Source organism: Mastacembelus armatus, chromosome 11 (genome assembly GCF_900324485.2).
Source record: "Mastacembelus armatus chromosome 11, fMasArm1.2, whole genome shotgun sequence".
Lineage (NCBI taxonomy): Eukaryota > Metazoa > Chordata > Actinopteri > Synbranchiformes > Mastacembelidae > Mastacembelus > Mastacembelus armatus.
In genome coordinates, this window is record NC_046643.1 from 16,962,608 (window position 1) to 16,987,196 (window position 24,589).

The 24,589-nt window shown below is 40.6% G+C and overlaps 2 protein-coding genes across 6 annotated transcripts; one reads left to right on the forward strand and one right to left on the reverse strand.

The window, feature by feature from the left end:
• Nucleotides 1-186: 186 nt before the first annotated feature.
• Nucleotides 187-6,101, reverse strand: ncdn (neurochondrin). The gene is made up of 8 exons (XM_026300903.2): nt 6,050-6,101; nt 5,625-5,840; nt 3,912-4,926; nt 3,358-3,527; nt 2,937-3,175; nt 2,596-2,811; nt 2,308-2,450; nt 187-1,025 (listed from the first exon to the last, which is right to left on the reverse strand). The coding sequence occupies exons 2-8, from the start codon at nt 5,832-5,834 to the stop codon at nt 592-594; spliced, it is 2,427 nt and encodes an 808-aa protein (XP_026156688.1). The 5' UTR covers nt 5,835-5,840; nt 6,050-6,101; the 3' UTR covers nt 187-591.
• Nucleotides 6,102-6,170: 69 nt separating this feature from the next.
• Nucleotides 6,171-24,584, forward strand: kiaa0319l (KIAA0319-like ortholog). Of its 5 annotated transcripts, none has more exons than XM_026300149.1 (26): nt 6,171-6,238; nt 6,688-6,830; nt 7,988-8,645; nt 9,905-10,084; nt 10,653-10,767; nt 13,038-13,306; nt 13,535-13,621; nt 13,896-14,136; nt 14,916-15,017; nt 15,238-15,335; nt 15,502-15,589; nt 16,236-16,328; nt 16,476-16,608; nt 16,765-16,870; nt 17,044-17,166; nt 17,281-17,404; nt 18,036-18,168; nt 18,514-18,662; nt 19,295-19,446; nt 19,678-19,816; nt 20,303-20,462; nt 20,671-20,813; nt 21,326-21,448; nt 21,635-21,725; nt 21,886-21,977; nt 22,216-24,584. In XM_026300149.1, the coding sequence occupies exons 5-26, from the start codon at nt 10,674-10,676 to the stop codon at nt 22,410-22,412; spliced, it is 2,937 nt and encodes a 978-aa protein (XP_026155934.1). In that variant the 5' UTR covers nt 6,171-6,238; nt 6,688-6,830; nt 7,988-8,645; nt 9,905-10,084; nt 10,653-10,673; the 3' UTR covers nt 22,413-24,584. The 5 variants fall into 5 exon arrangements, with proteins under 5 accessions (XP_026155934.1, XP_026155936.1, XP_026155937.1 ...); XM_026300151.1 differs by having other exon boundaries at nt 8,038-8,645; XM_026300152.1 differs by having other exon boundaries at nt 8,079-8,645.
• The last annotated feature ends 5 nt before the right edge of the window (nt 24,585-24,589 follow it).

Consider the following 24,589-nt stretch of genomic DNA (forward strand, 5'->3'; position numbering starts at 1 on the left):
GCAAAAACACAGATATGAACATCTTTGTCATATCTATTTATATATTCTATTATTATTCTTGTACCATATTTATTTATTGTACCATTTACTCCACAGTGCAGCTGACTCTGAGGCTGAATTGTTGTTCTGCTCAGTGGTTAAAAAAATCCACATGAAGCTACAAGATAAAAAAAAAAGTGATATTGGTAAAGTTTTATCAAAATAATTCTTTATTAAATGCATTTACATTTCATCCTCCTCAAGTACAAACCAGTGTGTGTCTGTCAGTTCCATGTGGAGAAGCTGTCTCAGTAGGTTGCAGACATACTGCTGCCCACTCCACTGGTGTAAATAGTGAAAATCAAACCAGTCATTTCAGCCTGATTATCATTGGACAACTACACTGAAAAATACAATACACAGCAACACACAGTTTCCCTCTTTTCAGTGTGGGCTTAGGCATGCTGGGCTTTTCATCACATTACAAAAATACTTGAGAAAACATGATTCATGGCAGATTGGCAGTAAGTAATAAACACACCAGTTTGCCCAGCTGTGATCTTTATTTTTTCATAGTGTGACAAGTTAAAAATACTGTCATAGAGCAGATTGTCAGCGGCAGGTTGGTTTCACTCCAGCTATCATCTTCAGGTTCCTCATGCAGCTCAAGGCCACTTTATCACTTCTCACCATCATGTCTCTGATCTCCTGTTTACAGAGTGGGCATTGCTCTGCCATGGCACTCAGAGCTTCCTCCAATGCATCCTGTGTGTGCTGGTCAGGCAGCATGCTACACTGACCCAGCATGGTGAGCGTATGTTTGAGCCAGCCTTCCTCTCTGACCAGGGTGGTGATCCAGGGCTGAGCGCGGACACAGCCTCCCAGAGCCTGCATACCCAACCTCCAGAGCTCTGCAGCCTCGTCCCAACTCTCTACCCAGCTGACGCTCACCTTAACCGGACCGGGGCTGGAGCCAGAGTCCAAGGCACCGCGAAGGAACCGGAGAGCTGTGGAGAAGAACCGCCTCTGGCCAGCTTCAACCGATCCTTCAAAAGAAAAAAGCATGGACTGTAAGTGGGACCTAATGTTACTGAACCAAAGCTACCAATAACATTCATTCTATACCTGTATTTAAATTTAAAATGAGATAATAACAGCAACCAGTAACACATTACAAGTTTTATAAATAAAATGTGCTAGTGATTCATTTTACAGTCACAGCTGCAATAATGAATTTTAGCCACTAGGGGACAAAAAAGCCATCAAAACAAACTGACAGAGGACAAAGCCACCACCATTTCCCATTTTCCCATCATATTGGCAGTTACCTACTTTAACACTGTGCACACACAGCAACATTTGGCCATTTGGAGTCGTGTTACTGTCCACCTGATTAATGTCAATCCAATATATGCTCTCTTTTAGCTGCATTGGACTCTTAAGAAAAATATTTTGTTCTCACTACAAAGGCTTGGGTTACACTCCATGCTCAGTAAAAAAATGCAGTTTGGTGCTGAGCAGGAAACAGCTGCTCCTAAATGTTAAGGTGAGCGACCCAGACAGAACGCCCATAAGCCCCCAAACTAGAAGCTAATACAAGCTAGAAAGCTAAGAAGAGGTGCTGTAAGCGACCTCCTTCACTCTGCAATTTATTGACAGATTAGTGCAGATTTTTATATATATACTGAGAGAATTACTCAACAATACAAAGAGTAAGTAATGTTTACCACCACAGTCTGCATCTTGTGTACAGCAGCCCACATGATCTGCATTCCCACAGGGCTTTTTCAGAACAGTTACAGGAAGAAAAACAAAAGGGTAACTAATATAATTAGCTATGGCCACAGTGCACTTAGGTTTTTGCTATTTCCACAGTCCAGGATTTAAGTCCCTCAAACAATGGATTCTGAACAATAGGACAAGAACAGATATAAAGAATAACATTAATGGTTCAATTCCATTTGTCAGCTTCAGTTTCAGAGTCCTGGAATATCTGTGCATGTCTCACCATCTACAATGGAGCCACCGTTCATGTTATTAATAAAGCCTGTGTGATTCCTGTTATGGTCAGAGTCAAAACATCTACCGTGAAAAGGCCTATCAGACAAACACAGGAACTCCAAAGTGTGTCAACAACACTGGAAGGAAAAAAATATATAAAAGCACCAAAGTAAAATTGTACATTTTCTGTATTATACTCTAGAATTTATGTAGAGACTCACAATGCAGTGCAGTGTATCTACATGATATTGAATTTTGTGATTTAGTGGTTAATGTCATGACAAATAACATGGTACCAAGTGCGTGCATAACAAAGACCTCTTTCACCTGAAGCAGCTGATTTCAGTCTGCCAATCATTAGTCCCAAAGTGCAGTAATTTGCTGCAAGGACGAGGAGGTGGGGTTTATGCACTAAAACTGGAAGTGCTTCGCTGAGAAGTGCCTCCAGGGTCCTGAAACATGGGTTCGTCCTAGACAACCAAAACAGAAAAGTTAAATTTACACCATTATAAACTCGATCAGTTTTAATGGATATGAATAAAAATACACTTGATGTTGCCGTAAAAACAACAGATCACTGATTTCAGGTGAGTCCATCACTTGTAAATCAGCTACCTGACACTCTCTGGCTCTGTTACAGTGAAGTTGAGCAGGGCTGAGCAGGTCGTCTCCATGCTGGGATCCCTGGCTGATGCCAGTCCACTTTTCCCTTTGAGCGAAGTCCAGCTCTGTGACAGAAAGTCCACCAGCAGATTTGGGGTGTTGTGGGTGAGCAGCACCTTCCTGGGACCTTCCTCAGCTGACAGGTGGCACAAAGCTGGGAGGAGATATCTGGAGAGGAAGAGTGTGTGTAGGAAGAAGAGGGAAAAAGAAGGTACTTTTAGAAACCTGCAGAAATAAATGGAAGAAAATATATTTTTTGTTTTTACTGGTTGATTCCTTCTCATTATTTTCACCTCAGAGCTTCTTTGCCAGTCCATGCCCCCCTCCCCTCACTGACAGACATCTTGGCCATCCAGTCAGAGAGGCCCTGGTTTGCACTCTCATCTTGCAGGTGGATCTGGGCGTAGCTGAGCAGGAACGGCAGTAGTGCAGTCACTTCCTCCTTCAGACAGGAAGTTTCCTCAGCCAGCCATGAGCACAGAGCACGAAATGTGGCAAAAATAAAAGGGTCACCATAGCGGCTTGGATCAACCTTAAAGAACAGGAAGAGTGAAAGGAAAGTCCATGGACTGAGAATAATGACTTCTAGTCAATTTTTTCATAGATACTTATTTTTGTCACTTTGTCACAGGAGATGTATATTTTCGTCACAGCACTGAGACAAATCCCTAAACGCACAAGTAGTTAACAGAAACTCAAACATTGTCTTCTTACCTGTTGCAGGTGGTACATTATGGCAGAAAAGGCCTCTTCCAGCACCCTAAGGACCTGCCTACTCTGCTGCAGGCTGAGAGAAGAGACGGAGCTCTGAGGAAGTGTGGTGCTTGGGGACAATCCCAGACTGCAGGCCTGCTCTATGGCAGCCTCCATGATCCGGTAACAGCCTGAGGATTAGAACAAGGAGGTAGTTTCACAATACTAGCTTACTAAATAACCACTTTGAATAAAATAAAGAAATTAGGTTAATGTTCTTCACTAATGAAACAATACGTACGCTAAAAATATAAATTCTCAAATGAAGTGCTTTCATATTTCTGCACCACAAAATAAAGATTTAAATTTAAGAACTGGCTAAGGAAGCAGGGTGGAACAGTTTTCCCAATTATTACAATTTTGCTCCACCTAAGAAAGTAGCGTTTTACAGCATATATAAAAACAAACTTGTGCACTGTTTTGTCTGAAATGTGGTGGTCTGGATCTTCAGATCTATAGATCGTTTTCATTACCAAGCCATCACACTTCTGCTGTGATCATGTTCCCCAAAGTACCTGTCAGTGTGTGCTGCAGCTCTGGGCTCAGCTCATTACCAGGTGGTTCCTCCAAACCCATTCTGACCTCCACGCAGGCCCGGTTCACCAGTAAGCAGCAGAACTTTGGTGGTCCCACCAGTTCCCACCCATACAAATCCACTAGGCATGCACTGAGGACCAGGATTGGCCCGATCTGTCTTGGTGTCAATTTAGCCTGCATCATGGGTCTCAATACCCCCCACACACGGCTCACGACTTCCTTCAGCTTCTCACTCTCTACTGCCACTCCTACTGGGGGGAGAAAGTGGACCAGCTGGGAACACATATCCAGCCTGGCCTGGTCTGTGCACTGGCAGAAGTCTTTAGAGAGACTGACCAGTAGAGTGAAGAGTTCTGCAGGATGCTTGCTCCAAGCTTTGTCCTTTGTTTTATCTGACAGGATGCAACCAAGCAAGGAAAGCCCCCTCTCATGGCTGAAAGTCTGGTTTTGTTCCACTGCTTGGCACAGAGCAGGAACGGTACCCCTGCTCAGCAGTTGGTCGGGACCCCTGGGTAAGGCACACACAGCCATTAGTACCTGGTAGCAGTCAGCAGCCATGGCCTCATCGACCTTGGAGGATGGTGATGGCTTTTTAGATGTTGATACTCTGTTTGATGCACTGTCATCATCACCCCTTTGGTTGCTAGTCTCACTCTCTCCTGGAGATTTTGCCACATTGGCAGGATTACTTTCTGGGTTCTGTTCCTGGGCTGTCTGTTTCTGCTGGTCTGACACAGGACCATTTGCTAAGATGCCCAGCAGAAGCGGGATAGTGGTGAGGAGCTGAGGATGGCAGGCCATGTCTGGGTCGGTGCTCAGAGCAGCCAAAAGAGCCGTGCCCAGTGAAATGAGTTCATGAGGGGGTAAGCCAGAGTGCTCACCCCCTCTGACTGCTGTCATCAAAAGCCGAGCTGGCAGGTTGAGCCCCACAGCCTCGAAGATGCGTCTTAAGGTGGGTTTGTCCAATTGGCTTGCAGGGCACAAACGAGTAATCTAAGAAAGAGAGAAGACAAAAACAAATGAAATCACAGCTACAACACACACACCTCGGCAAACAGCCTTTCAGACATTTGTCTCTCTCTTTTTAATTGGGTTATATCTGGGTTTGTTATATTTGGTTGAAAGGTCAGTTGACACATATAGATTTTCCAAAGATACAGATCTCAAAACTTGGGTAGATAAAACCACATCTATAGTATCAACATGGTTAATCACTAGTTGTTCATCGAGTCCATACATACTACCATTACAGGTTTAATGCAAATAGTTGGTTTGCTGCTAGGAGTGTGTTTATATTAACACCAGGATCCTGGTTATGATCTTTTTTTAAACCAAATATCCAAGCTTGAGTGATATGCTACAAACCATTACAATAGAGCATGTTAACACAATATCCAGGTTTCTGATTATTCTTTGCCTTGTCTGCAGTTGCATCATAATAAAAGTCAGTGAAATTAAAAACATCCTGATCATTTTTTATGGAAGTCTGACAGAATATAAACGGTATTGCTGATTTTATCTTCATTTACTGGTGATCAGAGGGAGAAGCAAAGTCGGAAATCAAGCATAGTTACACAGATACGAATAATCCAGCCTCTCTCTCTCCTCTCTAAACTCCTGAATATAGTGAGCCAGGACCATATACCTGAAATGAATATGAAAACGGTGTGTGATGTGTTACTGACACTTACCAACAGAAGAGCAGCCAGTGTGTGACTGTCATTTTTAGCATGCTTGAGTGCACGGAGACACTTCTCCAGCACCTCTCTCTGGGTATCAGTCAATCCACCTCCACCTCCTGCATCCCTCTCCGACTCTCCTCCACCTTCTCCTCCTCCCTGGTCCTCTTTTCCAGGGGGCAGGCTGCTCACGGCAGGTATAACGTCGGCACCGTCAGCCATTGTGACCTTGACAGACAACACATAAATAAAAAAGTTAGCGCTTTAAAAAAAGAAATTAAAAAATCGTACAGAAAATCAAACCGTTAGCGCTACACCTTTTGAAGGTAACAAAACTTTCTTATTCACTAATTTTCGGATAGGTTTTTAAGTACGACTGGCCGCAATTCTTTAAATATTTAACGAATTAACGTTAAAATAACGTTAAAATAACTCACGTCCTCTTACGCACAAACAGCTCGTGAGTACTTTCCGGAAGTAAGCCGTCAAACGAAGAGACATCGGACCAATAAAAAAAAGGCTCATAAATGTGAGTGAACCAATCAGAACCGGGATTATTTGAAGGTGGCGACGCCATTTTGGTCTATGTTGTAACGTCAGAGACGCGAAGAAGCGTTATTTCTGAGGTAAAAGAAGACTTTTCTACTAATTTCTTCTGTTTCTTGCGATAAAATATACCACGCATGGCAAGAGTAATAGGTTGAAAGATTTGTTTTGAGCTGAACCTGTGCGTCATTGGTCGGCAGGTGGCGCAGGGCGGAAGTAACGTTAGCTAGTGCTTGGTTGAACCGCATTCAGTCGAGCTAGCTAATTTAAGATGTAGCGCATGCAAAACTAAAATTATAACAGTTGTTTATTTAATATGACTTGTTAATTTAATTTAGTATACATTTCCCTTTAAAAGTGTCGTTAAATCAATCCACTCTGCTCCTGTCGGTCACGATATGTTCCAACGGTTCTGTCACCAGGTGTCTTATTTTGAAAAGCCCGCAATATGTTTAAACGGTTGTGTCGCTAGGTGTCTTATTCTGAAAAGCCAGCCAGCGGAAGATTTATTTCTCAGGCTTCTTGACAGCGGTCACAGAAACACACCAGCTGTACCAGCGACAGGAATACTGACCCAGTTTACTCTAAAGAGGCGACAACAACAACGAGGACGGCGGCACAACACTTCACGGCGACCGGTCAAAGTGAAAGCCTGCGTCCTTTTTTGTCACTGTAAGTCCTTTTGTACTTTTGTGTATTTCGTGGTGTCGTGATAGTTGCCATTACAAACACCGGATGAATCCCGCACGGTGTGTAGTGAAAGAAAGATGCCAGCAGCTGTTAGCCTCAAGGTGCCTTAAACGAGGGTGATCCTGGATTATACAGGTGAATTACCTCATGGCGTTCTGCTTCAGTCTTAATCTCGTAGTACAGAAAAGCCAGTAACTATGTAATGTAAAAGCAGTATATTAGCTAAAGTGACATTAATGATTCAACCTTTACTGCCTTGTGATTTTGTAATTATGCAGTGGACCACGCAATTGGACCTTTGGGCCTGTGTTTAATTATCTGTAGCTAGAGACACACTACCTCGAGTAAATCGTGTTTCTTTTCAGGCTGGTAATGCATAATACACGAGACCACCATTTTGGATCAAATGGCTCAGGGATGTTATTTCAGTACGTTTACTCATGCATTTCATTTGATTGACTTTCATGCTTTCAATCATCCACTTATTTGCACATTCATCAGTCACTTAATCCAAACTCTGCAAGACTTCACATAGAATCTTATAAAAAAGATCTTCACCAAAAATTATTTTCATGATTTTTAGTTTGGTTTTGTGAGGTAGGCTAATAATTTACCTAATAAAATAAAAGTAATTATAAATTCAAAGATAAAACCTTCAGTATTATTCCTTATTTGGTCAGGTCTAGAACATAAAATCATTTTCATCTGGGAAAATATTATTTTTCAACTTTGTGATTGTCTTTGAGACTTTAATAATCAAATGCCTAAATAAATGACTTATTTTATTGATTTGCAAATGACATTGTAGACAGTGCAGTTATTTATTTTTTTTTTTTTGTCCCATCTGGGAAATTTGACCTGCACCATAACAGAAACGGTGAAATTAATCCGCAATTGTCTCTCATTAAACACAGCAAAAGGGATATCAAGGACAGTAAAAACAAAGGGACAGTGAAAAGGAAAATAAAATGGCAAAACCAAAAAATAATATAAATTTCCTATGATGTTCCTGTACACAGGGTTTTTTTCATCTATTTAGATATCATGCTAGGGTAAGGATCTTTCTGTGGTTGTCACAGCAAAATGACACATTTATCATTATTTTTGTTTTTTTTTTGTGTGTTTTGTTTTTTCTCAAGGACTCTGTCTGGAAGAGAAATGAAAACTGCATAATTTTCCTTTCCCATAGCTGACAGAAGAAACTGTGTGTGGGACTTGGTGTCATTACAGAGAAAGCTCCACCAGTCTGTACGCCTAGGAGCCAATATAGTGCTGACAAGTGTGCTATTGACTGCTGCATCTGAGAGAGAGAGAGAGTAAGAGGAGGAAGAAACAGCCAAGGAGAGAGGGGTGGACTTATCTTCTTCAGATGTAAAGGGTTTCTTTGGTCACAGAGATCATTTTACAGCAGAATCCTCTCAGGGGAAAAGTAGCCATTGAAAAGTTCGTAATGGCTGAGCTGTCATCAGCCCAGGTTACCAAGTGCACCTGAGCGTTACTGCTGCACACACCTGCCTCTGGCCATTTACTGAGCAGTAAAAAATCAAATCCACACTGCTGTGACTTCAGCAAGGAGGAAAAAATGTGACTCAACCCTTCAAATTGTTTTTGTCTGGATTATTTTTACCTGGAGCATTTTGTGGCTTATTTGGGAAAGAGAAACACGCACAGGAGGTCAAATGACTGTTTGTGGATTTTGGACTGTCTGATCTCTTGATTATAGCAGAGGAGGAGGTTGCTGGGGTCAAGCATCTAAGCACATGATTGAAAATTCACTCACGGAGGCAGGCCATGCAGGTTGGTGTCAGCAGTTCTTGTTATGAATTACTTCGTTTTACGTATTCAATATCCAGTACCTGATAAGTGACTGAATTCTTTCAATTCTGTGTTATTGTTGCAGGATTGTCTCAGGTATATTTCCTATGTATGTTTAATCTGTTAAACAACATCTACAGTGTATGATAGTAATAATCAGCTTTTAATGAAAATCAATATCATGTACAATATTTAAAGCTTAGAAAATAAATAGCTTATACTGTAGCTGTAAAATATATAAATCCTGTACACCCCCATGGTATAATCCCCTTCTGTTGCAAGAACTTAAGAGAGAGGAATGGCTTTTTAATGTAGACTGTCTGAATGCATTCCTTATCGAATCAGCCTCACTAAAATGTGATTTTACTTGAATAAACAGAATTTGTTTCTCTAAACAACATTCTATCATACATGAAGAGCATAATGTTAATTGATCTCAGTACAGTACAAGTCTTTGGCTTGCTCCTTTTTGTGACTCATTCAGTAAGTTAATTATTCTGCAGCATGATTTAATATCATAGCTACTTACTCTGAAATGAGAAACTTTCCTGCAGTGAAGGACGCTACACATTAGAAAGCCTGAATGAACTGTCATTGTGTCTTCAGCATAATTTAAAGAATATTAATTGTGTGCTGTAAAGTTAGATAAAGCAGCTGTGTAGGATGTTACACACTTTGCATCAACAGTTCAACTTCAGTGACAAGAGCTTAGGAGAGAAGTAAAAATGTGTATTTATTTGCATGCTGCCAATACACTAAAGAGTATTCCTAAATATTAATCACTATTCATTCAATCAAGACTACACATGTAAGAAAATGAAGGACAGATTGCACAGTTAAGATTTTGGAAATTTGCATAATGTTGTTGGTTATGAATTTGGCTAAGACAGAGTGACTAGACGCCTGTAATAAAGTATGCAAATTACCTCTTTATTTACTATTTCAACTCTTTCTTTAGCTGATAGTTAAGGGAAGGAGCTCACAGAATTTTGAGTCAAAAGCTATTTTCAATACAATATGAGCAGAATTTTTCATTATGAAACAGAGTTGTTTGCTGCTTTTTCAAACAAGGAACAAAAGGAGCAGACTGAATTGTTACACGGGAATGCTGTGGCATATTTGTTTTCAACAGGCCACAGAATTGACCTAAGTGGTCGAGTCTTGTTTGCATGAACATTTGCTGATGTGATTAACACATGATAACGTTTTTAATACTTCTCTCTCTGTCGTCCCTTCTCTAGAGTAGTATTTGAGCAGCTGAGCCTGTGAAGGCCTCAGAGGTGACCATGTTGGATCTCTTCCTTAGAGTGCTGGTGTTGACCTGTCTTCACCTGTCACCTCACAGCACCTCTCTGCCGACCTAAGTCCTCCCTCCCTCTCTCTCTTACTACATCTCTTCCTTCTGCCTGGCCAGGAGAAAGGTAAGCTGGGCTTCTTTTGCAGGTTGTAGTTTTTCTTTAGTAGGTGTGCTCAGTTATTTTTGCCAGGTATTTAAGTAAGCAAACTGTTGATTTAGCTGCAGTGGGGTAGAAGTCAGTTAGAACTCTAATGGTTAATGGGACAGTTATCATGCTTGTAATGAAACAGTGCCCTCAAAGTCATTTACTCATCCTGTGCAACTTAGTATGACAATGAAACCTTTTGTATTAATGCTCACCTAGCACCTTGTGCTGCTTCATTGGGCTTCCCAGCGGTTGGTACTTTACACTATGGTTAATGAGTTTTTTTTTTTTTTAATGAGTGTACAGTAGATTGATTGGCAACAGTGCAGTTTTATCAATTCTCTGACACAATTGTGCAAAAAGTGAAGAGGTCTGCATGCTTTCTGAACCCACTGAAACTGCATAATTTATTTCAGAAGGAATGGTATGGTGGGGGACTTTGGGATAGGCAACAGAAGTTAAAATAAATTCCTGTGGGTTTGAACAATGGCTGCAAAGCTTGAGTTTGCACTGCCTGAATTGCTGGTGGGATGCTTTCTCTTTTCAGGTCCTTGGTCTTTGTGGGAAAATGTCCTATGCATACCCCAAGCTGCTCACTTGGAGTTTACCTCACCTCCTCCTGTTACTGTTGACTTACCTCTTTCTCCTGGCTCCTCCCACAGGTAAGATACACCAGTCACATATTTAAATTCAACTGGCAAAAGTACATTGTTGACAGAGGTGATAAGGAGACTTGCACCTGTTCTACCAGCACTCATCTGCACAGTAGATTCCCACGCCTTTGGTTACTCAGGATGAGTCATTATGCTTCCTATAGTTTTATTATGATAGTTGGACGATTCTGGGTTTTTAGTTGGTGCTTACTGTCGATTAATTTGAGGAAGGTCGATACTGAATTGTTTCTATCATTATATGTGTGTGTGTGCTCCCTCTCTCTGATGCCACTCTGCTCAATGGCTTACAGTGTGAAACAGAACAATAAAAGCTCTGTGAGCAGATGTGTGTTGAGGGTGGGGGACAGAAAAAGAGTGGACAAGAAGTGAGATGACAAAAGGAGGGGTCATTTTTCAAACCGACTGTTGTGCTTTTGTGTACTTTTAAACGTGGCCACATCTGTGTTTTTCCAGACTTGAGATAAGTTGACATCCAATAAAGTCAGCTGCTCTGAATTGCACTCAGTACAAGAATTTATTTATTTTTTACGGAATACATGGTCAAAATTTCAGCAAGAGCCTGTGCATGTTTTTAGATTGTGTATTACTTATATAGTACTTTCCATTGTTAGTTGCTAAGTCCATGTTCCCATGCTGGAAACATTCTCACACACACAACTCACAGAAAACAATGCATGCATGCAATCCAGCATTACTGTTGGGTAATTTTGTCTCACTGATAATCAGCTTCACTCTTTAGTGTGCACTTCTACAGATGTATCAGAGGCATCTTACTGTAAGTTATTGCTGATACAATCAAACTCTTTCCTGGTATTGTTAGTTCATGTAAAGACATTCAACTGGTGAAATATGGGGTGGCTTTTTATTGTGAAACATTGAGGAAATGCAAAGTATCTGTAAATGAGGTTGGTGCTTAAAGAAAGCATTCATCAATAATATGTCTACAGAGATACTTTAGACATTTTTGACAACAGATCAACATTAAGTATCACAGGGAATGATGGAACAGGATCAGCTATGGTGAGCTTTTTAGCTTTTCAGCTTTTTAGGAGTAAAATTTTACTCCTCCCTATTTGGAAAATGCTAAGCTTTTACAACATGAAATCAGATCAGTTTTTCATGGCATAATGGAAAAAGGCCAGATATTGACATATTTATTGAAAGAGCACAGGACTGTTTGTCAGCAGGGTAAACATTTGCATTAGTATCCTTCTGCTACATTTGACATTTCTGCACAACAGGCCACTCACATCAACCAAGAACTGAAATCTTAATATTTAAAACGTGATAGAAGGTTCTGAGGGTCTATTTAAGTAATTGTGTTGTCTTAAGTGGCATCTCATAAATGTAGAAGATAAGGCTATTGGGTGGACTTCTAATAATCATTTATTTGCTGTATGTAATTGTCACATTGACTGACTGTGTATTTGTGTGTTCACACTGGCTTTGGTCTGCAGCACTGAAGTGACCGTTCTGTACTGCAAGACAAAAATTAATCAGGTCTAAGTTGTTCTTCTTTGTAGCTGAAGTGTTGCTGATTCAGAGAGTGCCTCAGCTGCTAGTTTGCCTTCTGCCTTTGTGTGGACATGCATTTCAGTACTGGTGAAATATTTCCCATATTTGCCTGTTATTTTCTCAGTGTATCACTTTGTCTTATTGTGCTTGCTTACACAATGAATTTCTCATTTGGACAGTTTCTGGTTTATTTGAATACATTTACACAAGATGAATAAGAATAGTTTCATCAGTGTTGCTGTTGAAGAGGCTTGCATGCACTCACAGGGCAGCTAAGTGCCAGCTCACTGCTAATATGAGGCTGATATGATCTGGCTCAGAGGGTGGAGTTTTGTGCATACTGTGTACTGTGCTTTGCGTTTTAATCAGTCTTGTTTTGTTAGGGAAAAGCTTCACTTCCCCTCTCTCCTGCTGACTTGGCTAACTGCTCAAACGACATATTTGCTCTCTTGAGAGAAATGTTCTGTCAAAGTCTAATCTGTGAAAAGTCTGGACTGGAATTCAGTCTGGAATGTCACTTTTCCCCTCTGCCTCTTACAATGGCAAATGAACCCAACAATGCCCTGATTGATGTCAACAAATAAACTCTTTAAAAGGCTCTGAAGCATTTCCTAGTAGCAGATCCTTTCACCCTTATTTCATGACCATCTTCCTTTTTCATTTTTTGACTGCATCCCTGTTGTCACATCTTTCATGTGAGTTGTAAAATATCACCACTGTACATCATTTTCTCCTTCCTTCAGGCGTGTCAGCTAATCTGTGCAGAGTGACTGGTGGAGTGTTGGGGATCCACTGGAGCAGCATCATCAGCTTGGGTTGGCACCCCCTGGCAGACGGGAGAGGTGGGGCAACATGTTGGGAGTCCTGCTGCTTAAAACCAAGCTGCAACGCAGTGTGGAGCCTCGGTGGGCGTTGTGTGCTTCTCAGCTGCTCACTTAGAAGGGGCTGTTCCCTCTCCTACCTGCCCCAGCCTCACCAGGAGTCCCTGGGCCTCCTTCAGGTGCTTTCTAAGGTATGGCTGGAGGTCATTATGCCAGTGACATCCATGTAGTAACTTATACAGATTTAACATCTGGTAAAGAGAACACTTGTGTGGATCAGGAATTAGTATCTGCAGATAGGCAAACAAAATATGCATTTTAATTCAGATATATATTCATTATGACAAATTAAACATTTACAAAAAATATTTTTTTAGGCAGGTTTAAAGATCTTTTTTTTTTTTTCTCCTCTCTTTAAGGATCCCGTCACAGTAAGACGTAGAATGGCTCGCCACGTACAGCGTACCAAAAGCCACAGACCACACAGAACGACCCTTAACAGCACGGTAACTGTTGGTTGTTTTCAGATGTTTATGTTGACCTTCACGTTGGTTACTTACCAGATGCTGTTGTGGCTTCTTAAAATTCTTCTTTTATTGTTGGAATCGCACTGATTGTTTAGCCAGATGGTGTGGTTGGTGTACATTTGGCAATATTGAAAGAACCATATTACAAAAATACAAACCTGGAATGAACGTTCCCCAAGTTCTGTTTCAAATGTTCCTTGTTATTTGAGACCTTCTCTCTAATGCATAGATAGTATGGCTGCTGTTTCTACAGGAAAGTCCCAAACTGGAAATGGTCAATCCAACACCAACAGCACCCAGCACCATCACTCTTCAAACAGCTCAAAAGAACATTAACCTGTTAACCAATGGGAGTTCATTCATTGCTCCAGCTTCATCACAGCACAACTCAACAGCAGACGACACTGTTTACACTCCTGTGTCTTCCAATAGTGGTGATGTCACTTCTCCCACAGTGACTGTAGTTGAAATCATCACAACTTCAACACAGGCTGGTAAGGGAACTATCTGCAGCAGCTAATGTCACATGGCAACGATCACCTATTTCCAGCTCCATCAGTAATTTGTCTTGTCTTCATTTATTAATTATGAATTAATATTAAACACTGTAACACTAGTTTTGCAGCCTTGGGTGAAGATTTTACAAGATTTTTAGTAGAGTGGTTGTCTTTTAAGCACGCATACTCAAAATCCTACACAGCTTTACTGTTCCTTTTCATTTCAATTTTGCTGCAGTTGATATTTGACAAAGATGTACTTTGCTCATAGATTTTATGGTACACTATTCAGGTATTATTCCTTTGCAAATGAAAATGACATGTCCTTTGTGTGTGAAGTCAAAGCACATGTCTAAGAAAAATGTGCTGAGACGTGCTGGGCTTCTGCAAACGGGAATAACTTGACTGATCAGTTTCCCTGTTTCCTTTCCCTGAAAAACAGTGTTGCAATTGATTTGGTATTAACTACAAAATGGCAGCAAACAAATTAATCCATGTCATTACAGATAAAATCTTTTTAGCTTTAACTAGAATATAGTGAAAACACAGTTAATTTAAGTTAACTGCATTTTAGAAGGAGCATATTTACTAAAATGCCAATAATTTGGTCTTTGCCTCAATAATTTATAGAAAATTGTGATCCATAAAACTTGCATTTGTCTCTGGTTGAAAGCTCTGCTGTCCAAGCAGTTCCAGTCCTTTAGTTGCCATGACAACCTTGTAGTTGCCCTACTGTCATTTTGGCATCATCTCTGATCCCATGTTGTTTTCCACAGCAATGAGGGAGCTAGTGGTATCAGCAGGAAAGAGTGTGGAAGTCACTCTGCCACGCAACGAGGTTGAACTCAACGCCTTTGTGGTGCCAACACCCCCCCCAGGTAAAACCATGGAATTATGGAAGAAACTATTGCAGTTTGTCATGTCTTTCTGGAAGAATATTACACAGTGATGAACAGGAATGCATGTCATAATTTTGTTAATCCACTGATCCCTCCTCAAAATGCTCATGATATGCAAAAAAATGCTCTGATTTCAGTTAAATGCATGAGCATTTTTGTTAAATGTGCTTATTTATTAAATGTTACTTTTTCCCTTCAGGGACAACCTATGCATTTGACTGGCGTCTCATAACTCATCCCAAAGATTACAGTGGGGAGATGGAAGGAAAGCACAGCAAGACACTTAAACTGAGCAAGGTACAGATCCCAACCATATTTATATTCTGCTAAAAATAAAATATGCAGCACCGGGACTAGTGAATGTACAAATAAGGTTTGGTAACTGTGTAAAGGAAACATATCACCTGAAAAAAATTATATTTCCTTTATCCTTTCTCTGTTTCTTTAATTTCTTCTCCCTCAGCTCACTGTGGGCCTGTATGAATTTGAGGTGACAGTGGATGGTGATGGGGCTCATGGAGAAGGCTATGTTAATGTCACAGTCAAACCAGGTCAGTTCAAACATTATGCACAAGATTTCAGTTATATTTATTGACGTCTAAACTGGGTGAATGTTTTGTGTAGGCCTTTTTAAAACGAACCAAGGTTACAACAGAAAATCTAATACAATATACTTGACTTCAAGGGAACAAATCTGGGAATTTCACAGTGTTGGAGTTTTGATTTCAGCTCATGATTCAACCCAGTGTGTATTTTAATTATAATGACATTACTTTTTCCTTTAAGATTTTACTTATTGAATCACATCTTTTTTTCTTTTTTTTTTTTTTAAACAGCTGTTCAGGCAGTGACTGCTGAAACCCAAAATAAATATATGCAAATGCTGAAATAGCTAAACAGTAACATCAGTTAACACTGAGAGGTGTGGGTCCTAGGCTGCAGCATGTCTTCTGAAGGCCATGACTACTATTTAATGGCATTGTATTTTCTGTCAGTGTAAATGATGTTGTCTGTCCACAATTATGCCTCATGTTGACTACATAAACTTGGATCTTATTTCTGACAAGCTTGCTTTCCTCTTGCACACTGTTGTAATTATGACTTTCGCCAAGGCAGCCACTGACATGTTCATACCAGTCACAAACTGTTGCTGTACAGCTCAGTCATCGAGTTAATTTGGTGTTTTCCACCTGACAGAGCCGCGAGTAAACAAGCCTCCTGTTGCCGTAGTTTCGCCAAAGTTCCAGGAGATCTCCTTGCCAACCAGCTCTACTGTGATAGACGGCAGCCGTGAGTCTCGCACATGATGCACAAAATATCCAAACATAATTTACATCAGCTGAAGACAGAAGTCTTATGCACGTTACTGTTTCTTCTCATGCTATTGTTTAACTGACCATGTCCCCTTTGTCCTCCCTCTTTTTCTCCCCTCCCCAGAGAGCACTGATGATGACAAGGTGGTGGCGTGGCACTGGGAGGAGATTAAAGGGCCACTCAGGGAGGAGAAGGTGTCTGCTGACACCCCTGTCCTCACACTTAATAGTCTGGTACCTGGGAACTACACATTCAGGTAGAAATGGACCTCACTTGTCTAATGGTTTAACTTTTAGAGCTCCCAATGTTTCAGATGTAGTTTTAGAGAAGTCATTTAAATTTGACTCTTCTAGGTCAGAGGTGATTCCTTTTAGACTGCTATGTATTTAACCTACTGAATGTCTTTTCTCAGTTTGACAGTAACAGACTCAGATGGAGCCACAAACTCAACACAGGCCACTCTCTCTGTCAACAAAGCAAAGGACTACCGGCCTGTGGCTAATGCTGGCCCTAACCAGGTCTGACTAGTGTGTTTCATTATAATGGCTTAGTTCTTTGAGCCACAGACTTCACATTTGTATGATTAAACAACTGGTTTGGTTTACTCAACCTGGAAAATGTCAAAATGCAGTTTTACTTATCAAACCAGTGCACTCCTGTTAACAAACAAGTTTTCCGCTTCTTGATCCAGGTCATTCAGTTGCCACGAAACTCCATCACTCTGTATGGCAACCAAAGCACAGATGACCATGATTCTCTGTCCTACGAGTGGTCGCTCAGCCCAGAGAGCAAAGACAAGGTGGTGGAGATGCAGGTGAGATACTTGAGAAACATATTGTAGCACAATTAAGTTGTATATTTCAGCATGTTTCAGAAGCGATTAATTTTTTTTTTTTTTTTTTTTTTTTTTGGTTCTTGTGCTTTTCAGGGTGTACGAACCCCCATCCTACAGCTGTCAGCCATGCAGGAGGGAGACTACACCTTCCAGCTGACTGTGACAGACTCAGCTGGACAGCAGGACACCGCCCAGGTCACAGTCATTGTGCAGCCAGGTAAACAGTTGCACAGTAAAAAGTATGTTCATTCAGCTGTGTGCACTTCTGCACCACTTAAACTCAGCTTTTTGACATTTAAGGTCCACATCCTTTGTACACAGCATTTCCTGTGTTTGCTCTTTCCTAAAGACTGTATATAGATATCCACATGATATGTGAAGGTAATACTGAGTGACAGTTAATACTGACTGTTTTTATAAAGGTCTTGATCTGTAGATTGTGTAAAGCTGAAGTCAGTTTGCCAAACCCAGGAGATGTACTGTATGTGTACACTGAACCTGATAAGCACCTTGTGTATACTGTAAATGGCAAACACACACTCACAAGATGTTTTAACAGTGTTTGAACAGGACCTCTAGTATTAACATGTCTCCCTGCAAGGTCAGACTGAGTCAACCATGAGAATAATAATATATGACAGATAAGCAAGAGTGCTGTTATTCATAGGTGGGTATTCTGGGTGTCTTAGATCAAACCTGCTCCTCTTTAACACACTTTGGCCTTCATGTACTGTAGCAGAAATTATACAGTTGAAATAGGACAGAAATGTATTGTTCATGTGTGTTGTAAAATAAAATTGTCAGAATATTTTTGTCATTCTGCTCTTTTGTACTTCTACGTCTTCTAGAAAACAATAAACCACCAGTAGCAGATGCAGGACCAGAGAAAGAGCTGACTCTTCCAATTGACCGAACCACATTGGATGGCAGTAAGAGCAGCGATGACCAGAAGATCGCCATCTACCACTGGGAGCAAACCAGGTCAGTTCAACACGAGCTTATATAGACATCTATTAGGAAAAATTTCTTTTTGCAATCAAGCAACAAAAATTAAAGCAACAAAAATTAAAACAACAGAAGCTGCAAAACTCCATTGTCTACAATGCAACCAAGAGCTTCTCTTCCCTCTTATTTTTTTACAGTCTGAATAATAGACCTTATATCAAGTAAACAGAATTTAACTGTAGTAATCCCTTAAAACCATGATTGTAAATATAAATGTAATGGGATTCAATTGCATAAACTTTGCATCAACATTTATGTTTTATATAAAAGTAGATTCTCCATTTGACTGTCTCTGTTTTTGTCCATCTGTTTCTCCACCAGTGGTCCTGCTGATGTGAAGATTGAGAATGCAGACAGCGCTGTTGCCACGGTGACAGGTCTCAAGGTTGGCAGGTACGAGTTCACCCTGACAGTAACTGATGAGAGGAAGCTACATGGTACCGACACTGTCACGGTCATCGTCAGAGAAGGTTAGGAGGTGTGTGTGTGGAGATGTGTGTGTGTGTCTGTGTCTCTGTGTGCATGTGAACTAATCATTTTGCAAAATCGCTGCCTGAGGTCAGAGTCAGACAGGTGAAGATTGTGGATGTTGTTGTGAAACATGGCTGGGTAATTAAAGAAACATTATATAGTAGCATCATGATTGAAGCAGTTTAAGGGTGTTGAAAAAGAGGTGTTTTATCTTAGTAAAGAAAACAAGTCCATATACCTAAACTAATGCAATCTCCCTGACACTGCAGTAATACAAAGTATGGGGGCAGCCTTATTGCATTATATGTAGTAGTTATATTGTGTAATTAACCAGTAAATGAATGAGCAATGCATAATATTTTTATCTCTCTTCCCTATGTTACCTAACAAGTTGCACTAACGAAATTAGATTCTGGTGCTTATTAGTCTTTTAAAACCGTTTTGAGCCACTTCTACAATAACAGGTCACAACATGTATATTAACCCCGAAAAGACAACTAGTATGTGTTCTAGCTTTTTCTTTCAGGTTCATCCTGTGTGATTGATATAACAAGAACAACCAGCAAGGAATAATGGCTTCATGATGGCTGTTGTAATAATCTTTTGGTATTTCATGTCTTGTTTGACATAGAAGTGGACCAGCCACCAGAGGCTCATGTTGTGTCAAGTCCACCCATCTCTCTGCCCGTCAGGACTGCTATTCTGGATGGATCTCGCTCGTTCGATGACAAAGGTGTAATCAGCTACCTGTGGACCAGGGATGACAGCAGCCCAGCTGCTGGGGTGAGCCTCACATTCTCTTACCTATTGTAATAAAGACCTATGACTGTACTTTAGAAACAGCTCTTTCTTAAAGTTTATATTAAAGAGAAAATCCATCCTAAGAATACAAAACTATAAGATCATAAATCTGTTCAGCCTGTATCAAGTAAAAACAGCTACTTGTCCTTCGTAAGCAAATTTGCATATTCAGTGTCTGGAAATATGAATTATAATTTTTCTTCATTACCACAGGATGTACTGAACAGCTCTGACCACCAGGCAGTGCTGTTCCTGGGAAACCTGGTGGAGGGGAAGTACAGTTTCACCCTGACTGTAACTGACAGTAAAGGACAGAGCAACAGTAACAGAGGCACAGTGGAAGTCAAATCAGGTAAAACAGACAAAAATGCAAACCTCCAGTATGTTGATGCTGAATGACAGACTTCCACTGTGATGTAAAGTAACAGCTGCTGCACCTGGCTGTTAGTCTATGTCATTGTTTGATGATGAGGCCAGTTTAAGGACAGTGGGTCTGCACAATTTTGTCACAAAATGGCTCCCAGCTTGTGGTATAATAACTGATATATTTTTACCTTTTAAAAAAATAAATAAATAAAGTGTCTGTATGCCAATAGTTTCCACACAGCAAGGAGCTCAACAAACAGCAGAAGGTCGAGAATGTCAGTGTGCAACATACGGTCCACTGTCCACAGACACACTCAGTCAGAAACTAATCCGTCACTTGGTGTTCTGGCCTGTTTCCCAGGTTTCAGAGCATCAGATGGATCTTGGAGCCATCCTGTTTTTCCCCATGCCGGTTTCTGTTTTTTTCCAACCTCCTGCCTTCATATCTCTTTTATTTTTCACTCTCTGCCAGACACATGGGAACGGGACTTGGTGGAGCTCGTGTTGGAGGTCTCCGTGTCCCAGTTGTCCCACCGTCAGCGTGACATGTTGCTGCGACAGGTTGGGGTTTTGTTGGGTGTGCTTGACAGTGACATCATCGTGCGAGACATCAGTGCTTTTAATGAGCACAGGTGAGTTGACCTGCACCTTTTTTATTTGATTACTTGATTTGTTGTCATTTTTACTGTATTTGATTATACCCCCAACCGTAGAGCTGATAATGAGACAATTAAACCAATGCATGAAAACGATAAAGATGAAATTTTCTTGATCTGGCTTGATCGATGAGTGTTACTATACAGTCTAAATAGCATTTTTCCCTTCTTTGTCCCTCCTCAGTACTCGCTTGGTCTTCCTGGTGTCAGGCGGTCCAGGGCGCCCTCCTCTGTCTGGCCGCAGCGTTGCACTTGGCCTACGCAACAAACTGCGGAAAGAGAAGAATGACTTTCTTATCTACAAGGCCCGACGAGTGGACACAGTCAGTGAGTACCACACTAGTAGGGTTTGTAGGGAGATGCACACAATAAAAAATGAAGCAGCTAAGGGTGTCTGTTGTACAACTATACTCTAATAGGTCGTAAGGAATCTAAGTTACAGTTTAAGTCATAATATTTCTTATCGATCTTAATTTTTTCTTTGAGCCAGATGCCACAGGTAGGACACATGCAGGCAGGCACAGGGCTGCTTTGACCTCTTGAACTCTATTACTTAGTAAATGGTCACATAATGAGAGGGAATGATTGGTAAATGTCAGATTTCCAAATTTTAAGGTAAAAGTTCTATAATCTCGTTCTTGGCTCTTTTTCTGTTGCCGCTGTGTTGAAATTGCCAAAGTGTTATCCTCATTAATGCACCTATCATAGGTTTAAAATTCATATTGTGTGTTATTCCAAGTGCGTGTCCTTACCTTTCTCAGGCTGCTCTCTGCAGGATAATTTACCACTCTGGGATAATAAAGCTCTACTTTCATAACACCCATGTCACTCTCCCTCAGTCTGCCAGCTGAACTGTTCCGGTCACGGTGAGTGTGACTCATTCACACGACGATGTGTCTGTCACCCTTTCTGGATGGAGAACTTCATCAGAGCACAGCTTGGAGATGCAGAGAGCAACTGTGGTGAGATGAGAATTTTATTAAAATAGCTTTGTCATGTTAGAAAGCAGATGTATTGTTGTGAAACTGTTTTTCTCATCTGCATATTTAGTTCTGGCCTCTAAGAAGCTGCTTTAATATACTTTAAAACAATACATATTTGCATCACATAATCATAACATGCTTTTGTGTCTAACAAATATTCTTTAGAGTGGAGTGTACTATATGTGACTATAGCATCATTTATGATTGTGGTTGCCATAGCAACTGTAATCTGGGGGATGGTGTGTTGCTGCAAAAGGTGGGTTCATTTCTTAAAATGTAAAATATTTTTATTTTTTGTACAAAATAGTCCATTCCATTCAGTTATTGAGTTTTTTCATAAACTGCATCTGCTGATGTACTGTTTTTTTTTTTTTGTTTGTTTGTTTGTTTTGTTTTGTTTTGTTTTTTTCTGGAAGGCGGAAGAGCAAAGTGCGCAGAAGCAAAAGCCGGTATAAAATATTGGAAGCTGATGAGCAAGACAGTCTGGAGCTACAACCACCTAGGCCTGGTAAGATGCATACATACACCATTACCACTACCAGTTTGCCTTTTGCCCCAGTGTACTTGTCACTGTTGCAGCCACGAATCACAGAGGAAATCTGTAATCTGTGTTTTCTTATCAAAATTATATTGAGGATTTAATAAAAATACTCAGCTGTAACGCAGCATTGCGTCACACTGTTGGTTGGAGGTCACACTTTTCTTTCTTGTCTCCTGACATCCTTTTCTTCCAATCTGTGTCCCAGCCCGCTTGAAGCCAGTTCCTGCTCCGACCTCCTCCGCCCTCATGCACTCAGACTCGGACCTGGACAGTGATGATGGGCAGGGCGGGGTCCCATGGACAGAGCAGGAGCGTGGACATCTCCTGCGGCCCCAGAATGGCTCCCTGCGGAATGGTCAGGGTCCAGTGAGGGGCAAGAAGCAAAGAGAGGAGTTGCTATAGCAAGAGAGGAGGAGGGAGCTTGCTGCTGCCCTCACACACCCACACCTCCTCCAGCTGCCACACCCCTTTGTTCCTCACTCTACTTCTTTCTCTTTTGCTGTTCTTCAACACAAAACCTCATACCTCTCAGACAGACTGTGTGATATCTGGATTTAAAAAGAGAGAGTGAAGAAGAACAGACTGGAAACATGTTGTCCCACTGTCTTGGAAAATACACCACTATATTGAAATTTCCCTGTTCCCACACTGAGCCAAAATGTCCATTTTGCTGAGATCAAGGGGTGAGCACTGTGTTTTAAATGGTATTAAAATACAATGTAGGCTATATTTAACAGAGAGACATAAAGAATGTACTGTTTCCCATTTTACACTGGCACACTTTGGTTAGAGACTGTGGGAGAGTCTGGATGGGGGGAGTCTCTGCTGCAGTGACACAAACCAGCCACACACCTTGCCTCATGTAGACATGCATGTACACTCACATGTCAACCTGATGCTACCAAACACTGCCATTTAAAAACCAATGGTGAACTTTGCTCTGATGATTTTGTTTGTAACTCATCTGATGGCAAAACAAAACCAAAAACAGAGCCACCAACAGCAATGGACCCTCCTTTCAAAATAAAATATATATCTATATATGTGCATGAAGAGTGACTGCAGTTCTGGTACAGTTAGTACTGGAATGATCGCCTGCATGTTTGTATGGTGTGTGTGCGCATATGTGCGGATTCCTCCAAATGCTGTGCCAAAACATGTTTGTTCAGAGCAGTTTTTAAGTTTGTTCTGAACCCACTGAAGAGTCACACACTGTTAGTAATGGCGGTCAGAGGTAGGTCTTTTGAAAAACATGCTTTTATTCTGAAGGCTTCTCTCTGGATGTAATAACTGGAACAAACACACACACAGGAATACACAATGCTAATGAGGTTGGTCTCGACGGGGGAGATAATGAGAAGGATGAAGTGGACATTGCTTTCTCGCTCACCACAATGTACATTAATGACTGCTTGAACTTTGAAGGTTTTTTTTTTTTTTTTTTTTTTTAACAAACAACCTTTAGGCTGTGATTATGTGTCAATGCACTTTGATTTAATGTCTCTCAGCTGCAGTTATATTTTGTCATTTGTTTGAAAAGGGAGAAGTTGATATGTGATTGTTAAAGTTGGATGGTTTGGCCATAAATACAGGATTTTGATTTATATTCAAATTGTATAAAATTCATTATTTCTTTAGTCCAGAGGCACCTCAGTAATTCTTACATAATTGTAAGACTTGATTATATGTTTGTGTAAATTATGGCAAACAATTTTCAGCAAACAATTCTAATATTTTTGACTGGAAATAGGATCAGCGCACTTGTTACTTATGGCAAATGTTTAATTAGTCACAACATCATAAGGAAATCTGTATGAGTGACATAATTTGGTCAAAAATTTGACACAGATCTCTAAACCTTCATTGGCAAAATAATTAGATGTGTAATCAGTACAGTTTTACACTCCACTAAATCCTGAAGACAAATGATTTCTTCTGACTGTATTGTACTGAGGGAAAACCTAACCAAATGACTCTTCCCAGCAACATGTCAGCGTGTGATCACTTTGCATGCAGAATATGAAACTGACCTGAAAGTCCATGTTTTTGAGTCACTTTTTTTGCTGTTGAATGTTCTAAGTGTTGATTTAGTTCAACCTGTACTGTGTGAAACAAGAAGTCTTTTGAATTACTGTCGGTTCATCTCATGCTGATGTCAGTTCTGCTGCACTAGTCTGGTCTTAAAGCACCCAGTATACATTAGGCCAGGATGACAGGTATATTTTATTAAAACCTGGTGAATTTATACGACATTATTGCAAACTTGTGTGGCAAACTAAAATCACGTGCACCTAAGTGCCAACCTTGTAATGTCATCTTCTTCCCAAGTTTTTTGAGTAAATACCAAGATTTTTGATTTACTGTCAAAACATGTTTGTGTGTATGTTTTTCTAAAATCCTCATGCTACATGTAAAACACAACTACATGTAAGGCACAGTCCACTGTGAAGGCAGACAGACAACTGTTCAATGAAGGGAGTTTATTTTGTTTTCAGTGTTTTAGCCCATTTTGATTTGTGTGCCCAGGCCTGACACAATAGTCTGCAAATTAAAATAAAATCTTTTAAGTTTTCAGAGAG

Coding starts and splice junctions, on each gene's coding strand:
- ncdn (XM_026300903.2), bottom strand. CDS start 5,834: ATGGCTGACGGTGCCGACGTTATACCTGCCGTGAGCAGCCTGCCCCCT. Junction 4,927..5,624: donor CACTGGCTGCTCTTCTGTTG/GTAAGTGTCAGT, acceptor TCTCTTTCTTAG/ATTACTCGTTTGTGCCCTGC. Junction 2,812..2,936: donor ACTGGCAAAGAAGCTCTGAG/GTGAAAATAATG, acceptor CTTCCTCTCCAG/ATATCTCCTCCCAGCTTTGT.
- kiaa0319l (XM_026300149.1), top strand. CDS start 10,674: ATGTCCTATGCATACCCCAAGCTGCTCACTTGGAGTTTACCTCACCTC. Junction 15,336..15,501: donor AGACACTTAAACTGAGCAAG/GTACAGATCCCA, acceptor CTTCTCCCTCAG/CTCACTGTGGGCCTGTATGA. Junction 17,167..17,280: donor ACAAGGTGGTGGAGATGCAG/GTGAGATACTTG, acceptor TGTGCTTTTCAG/GGTGTACGAACCCCCATCCT.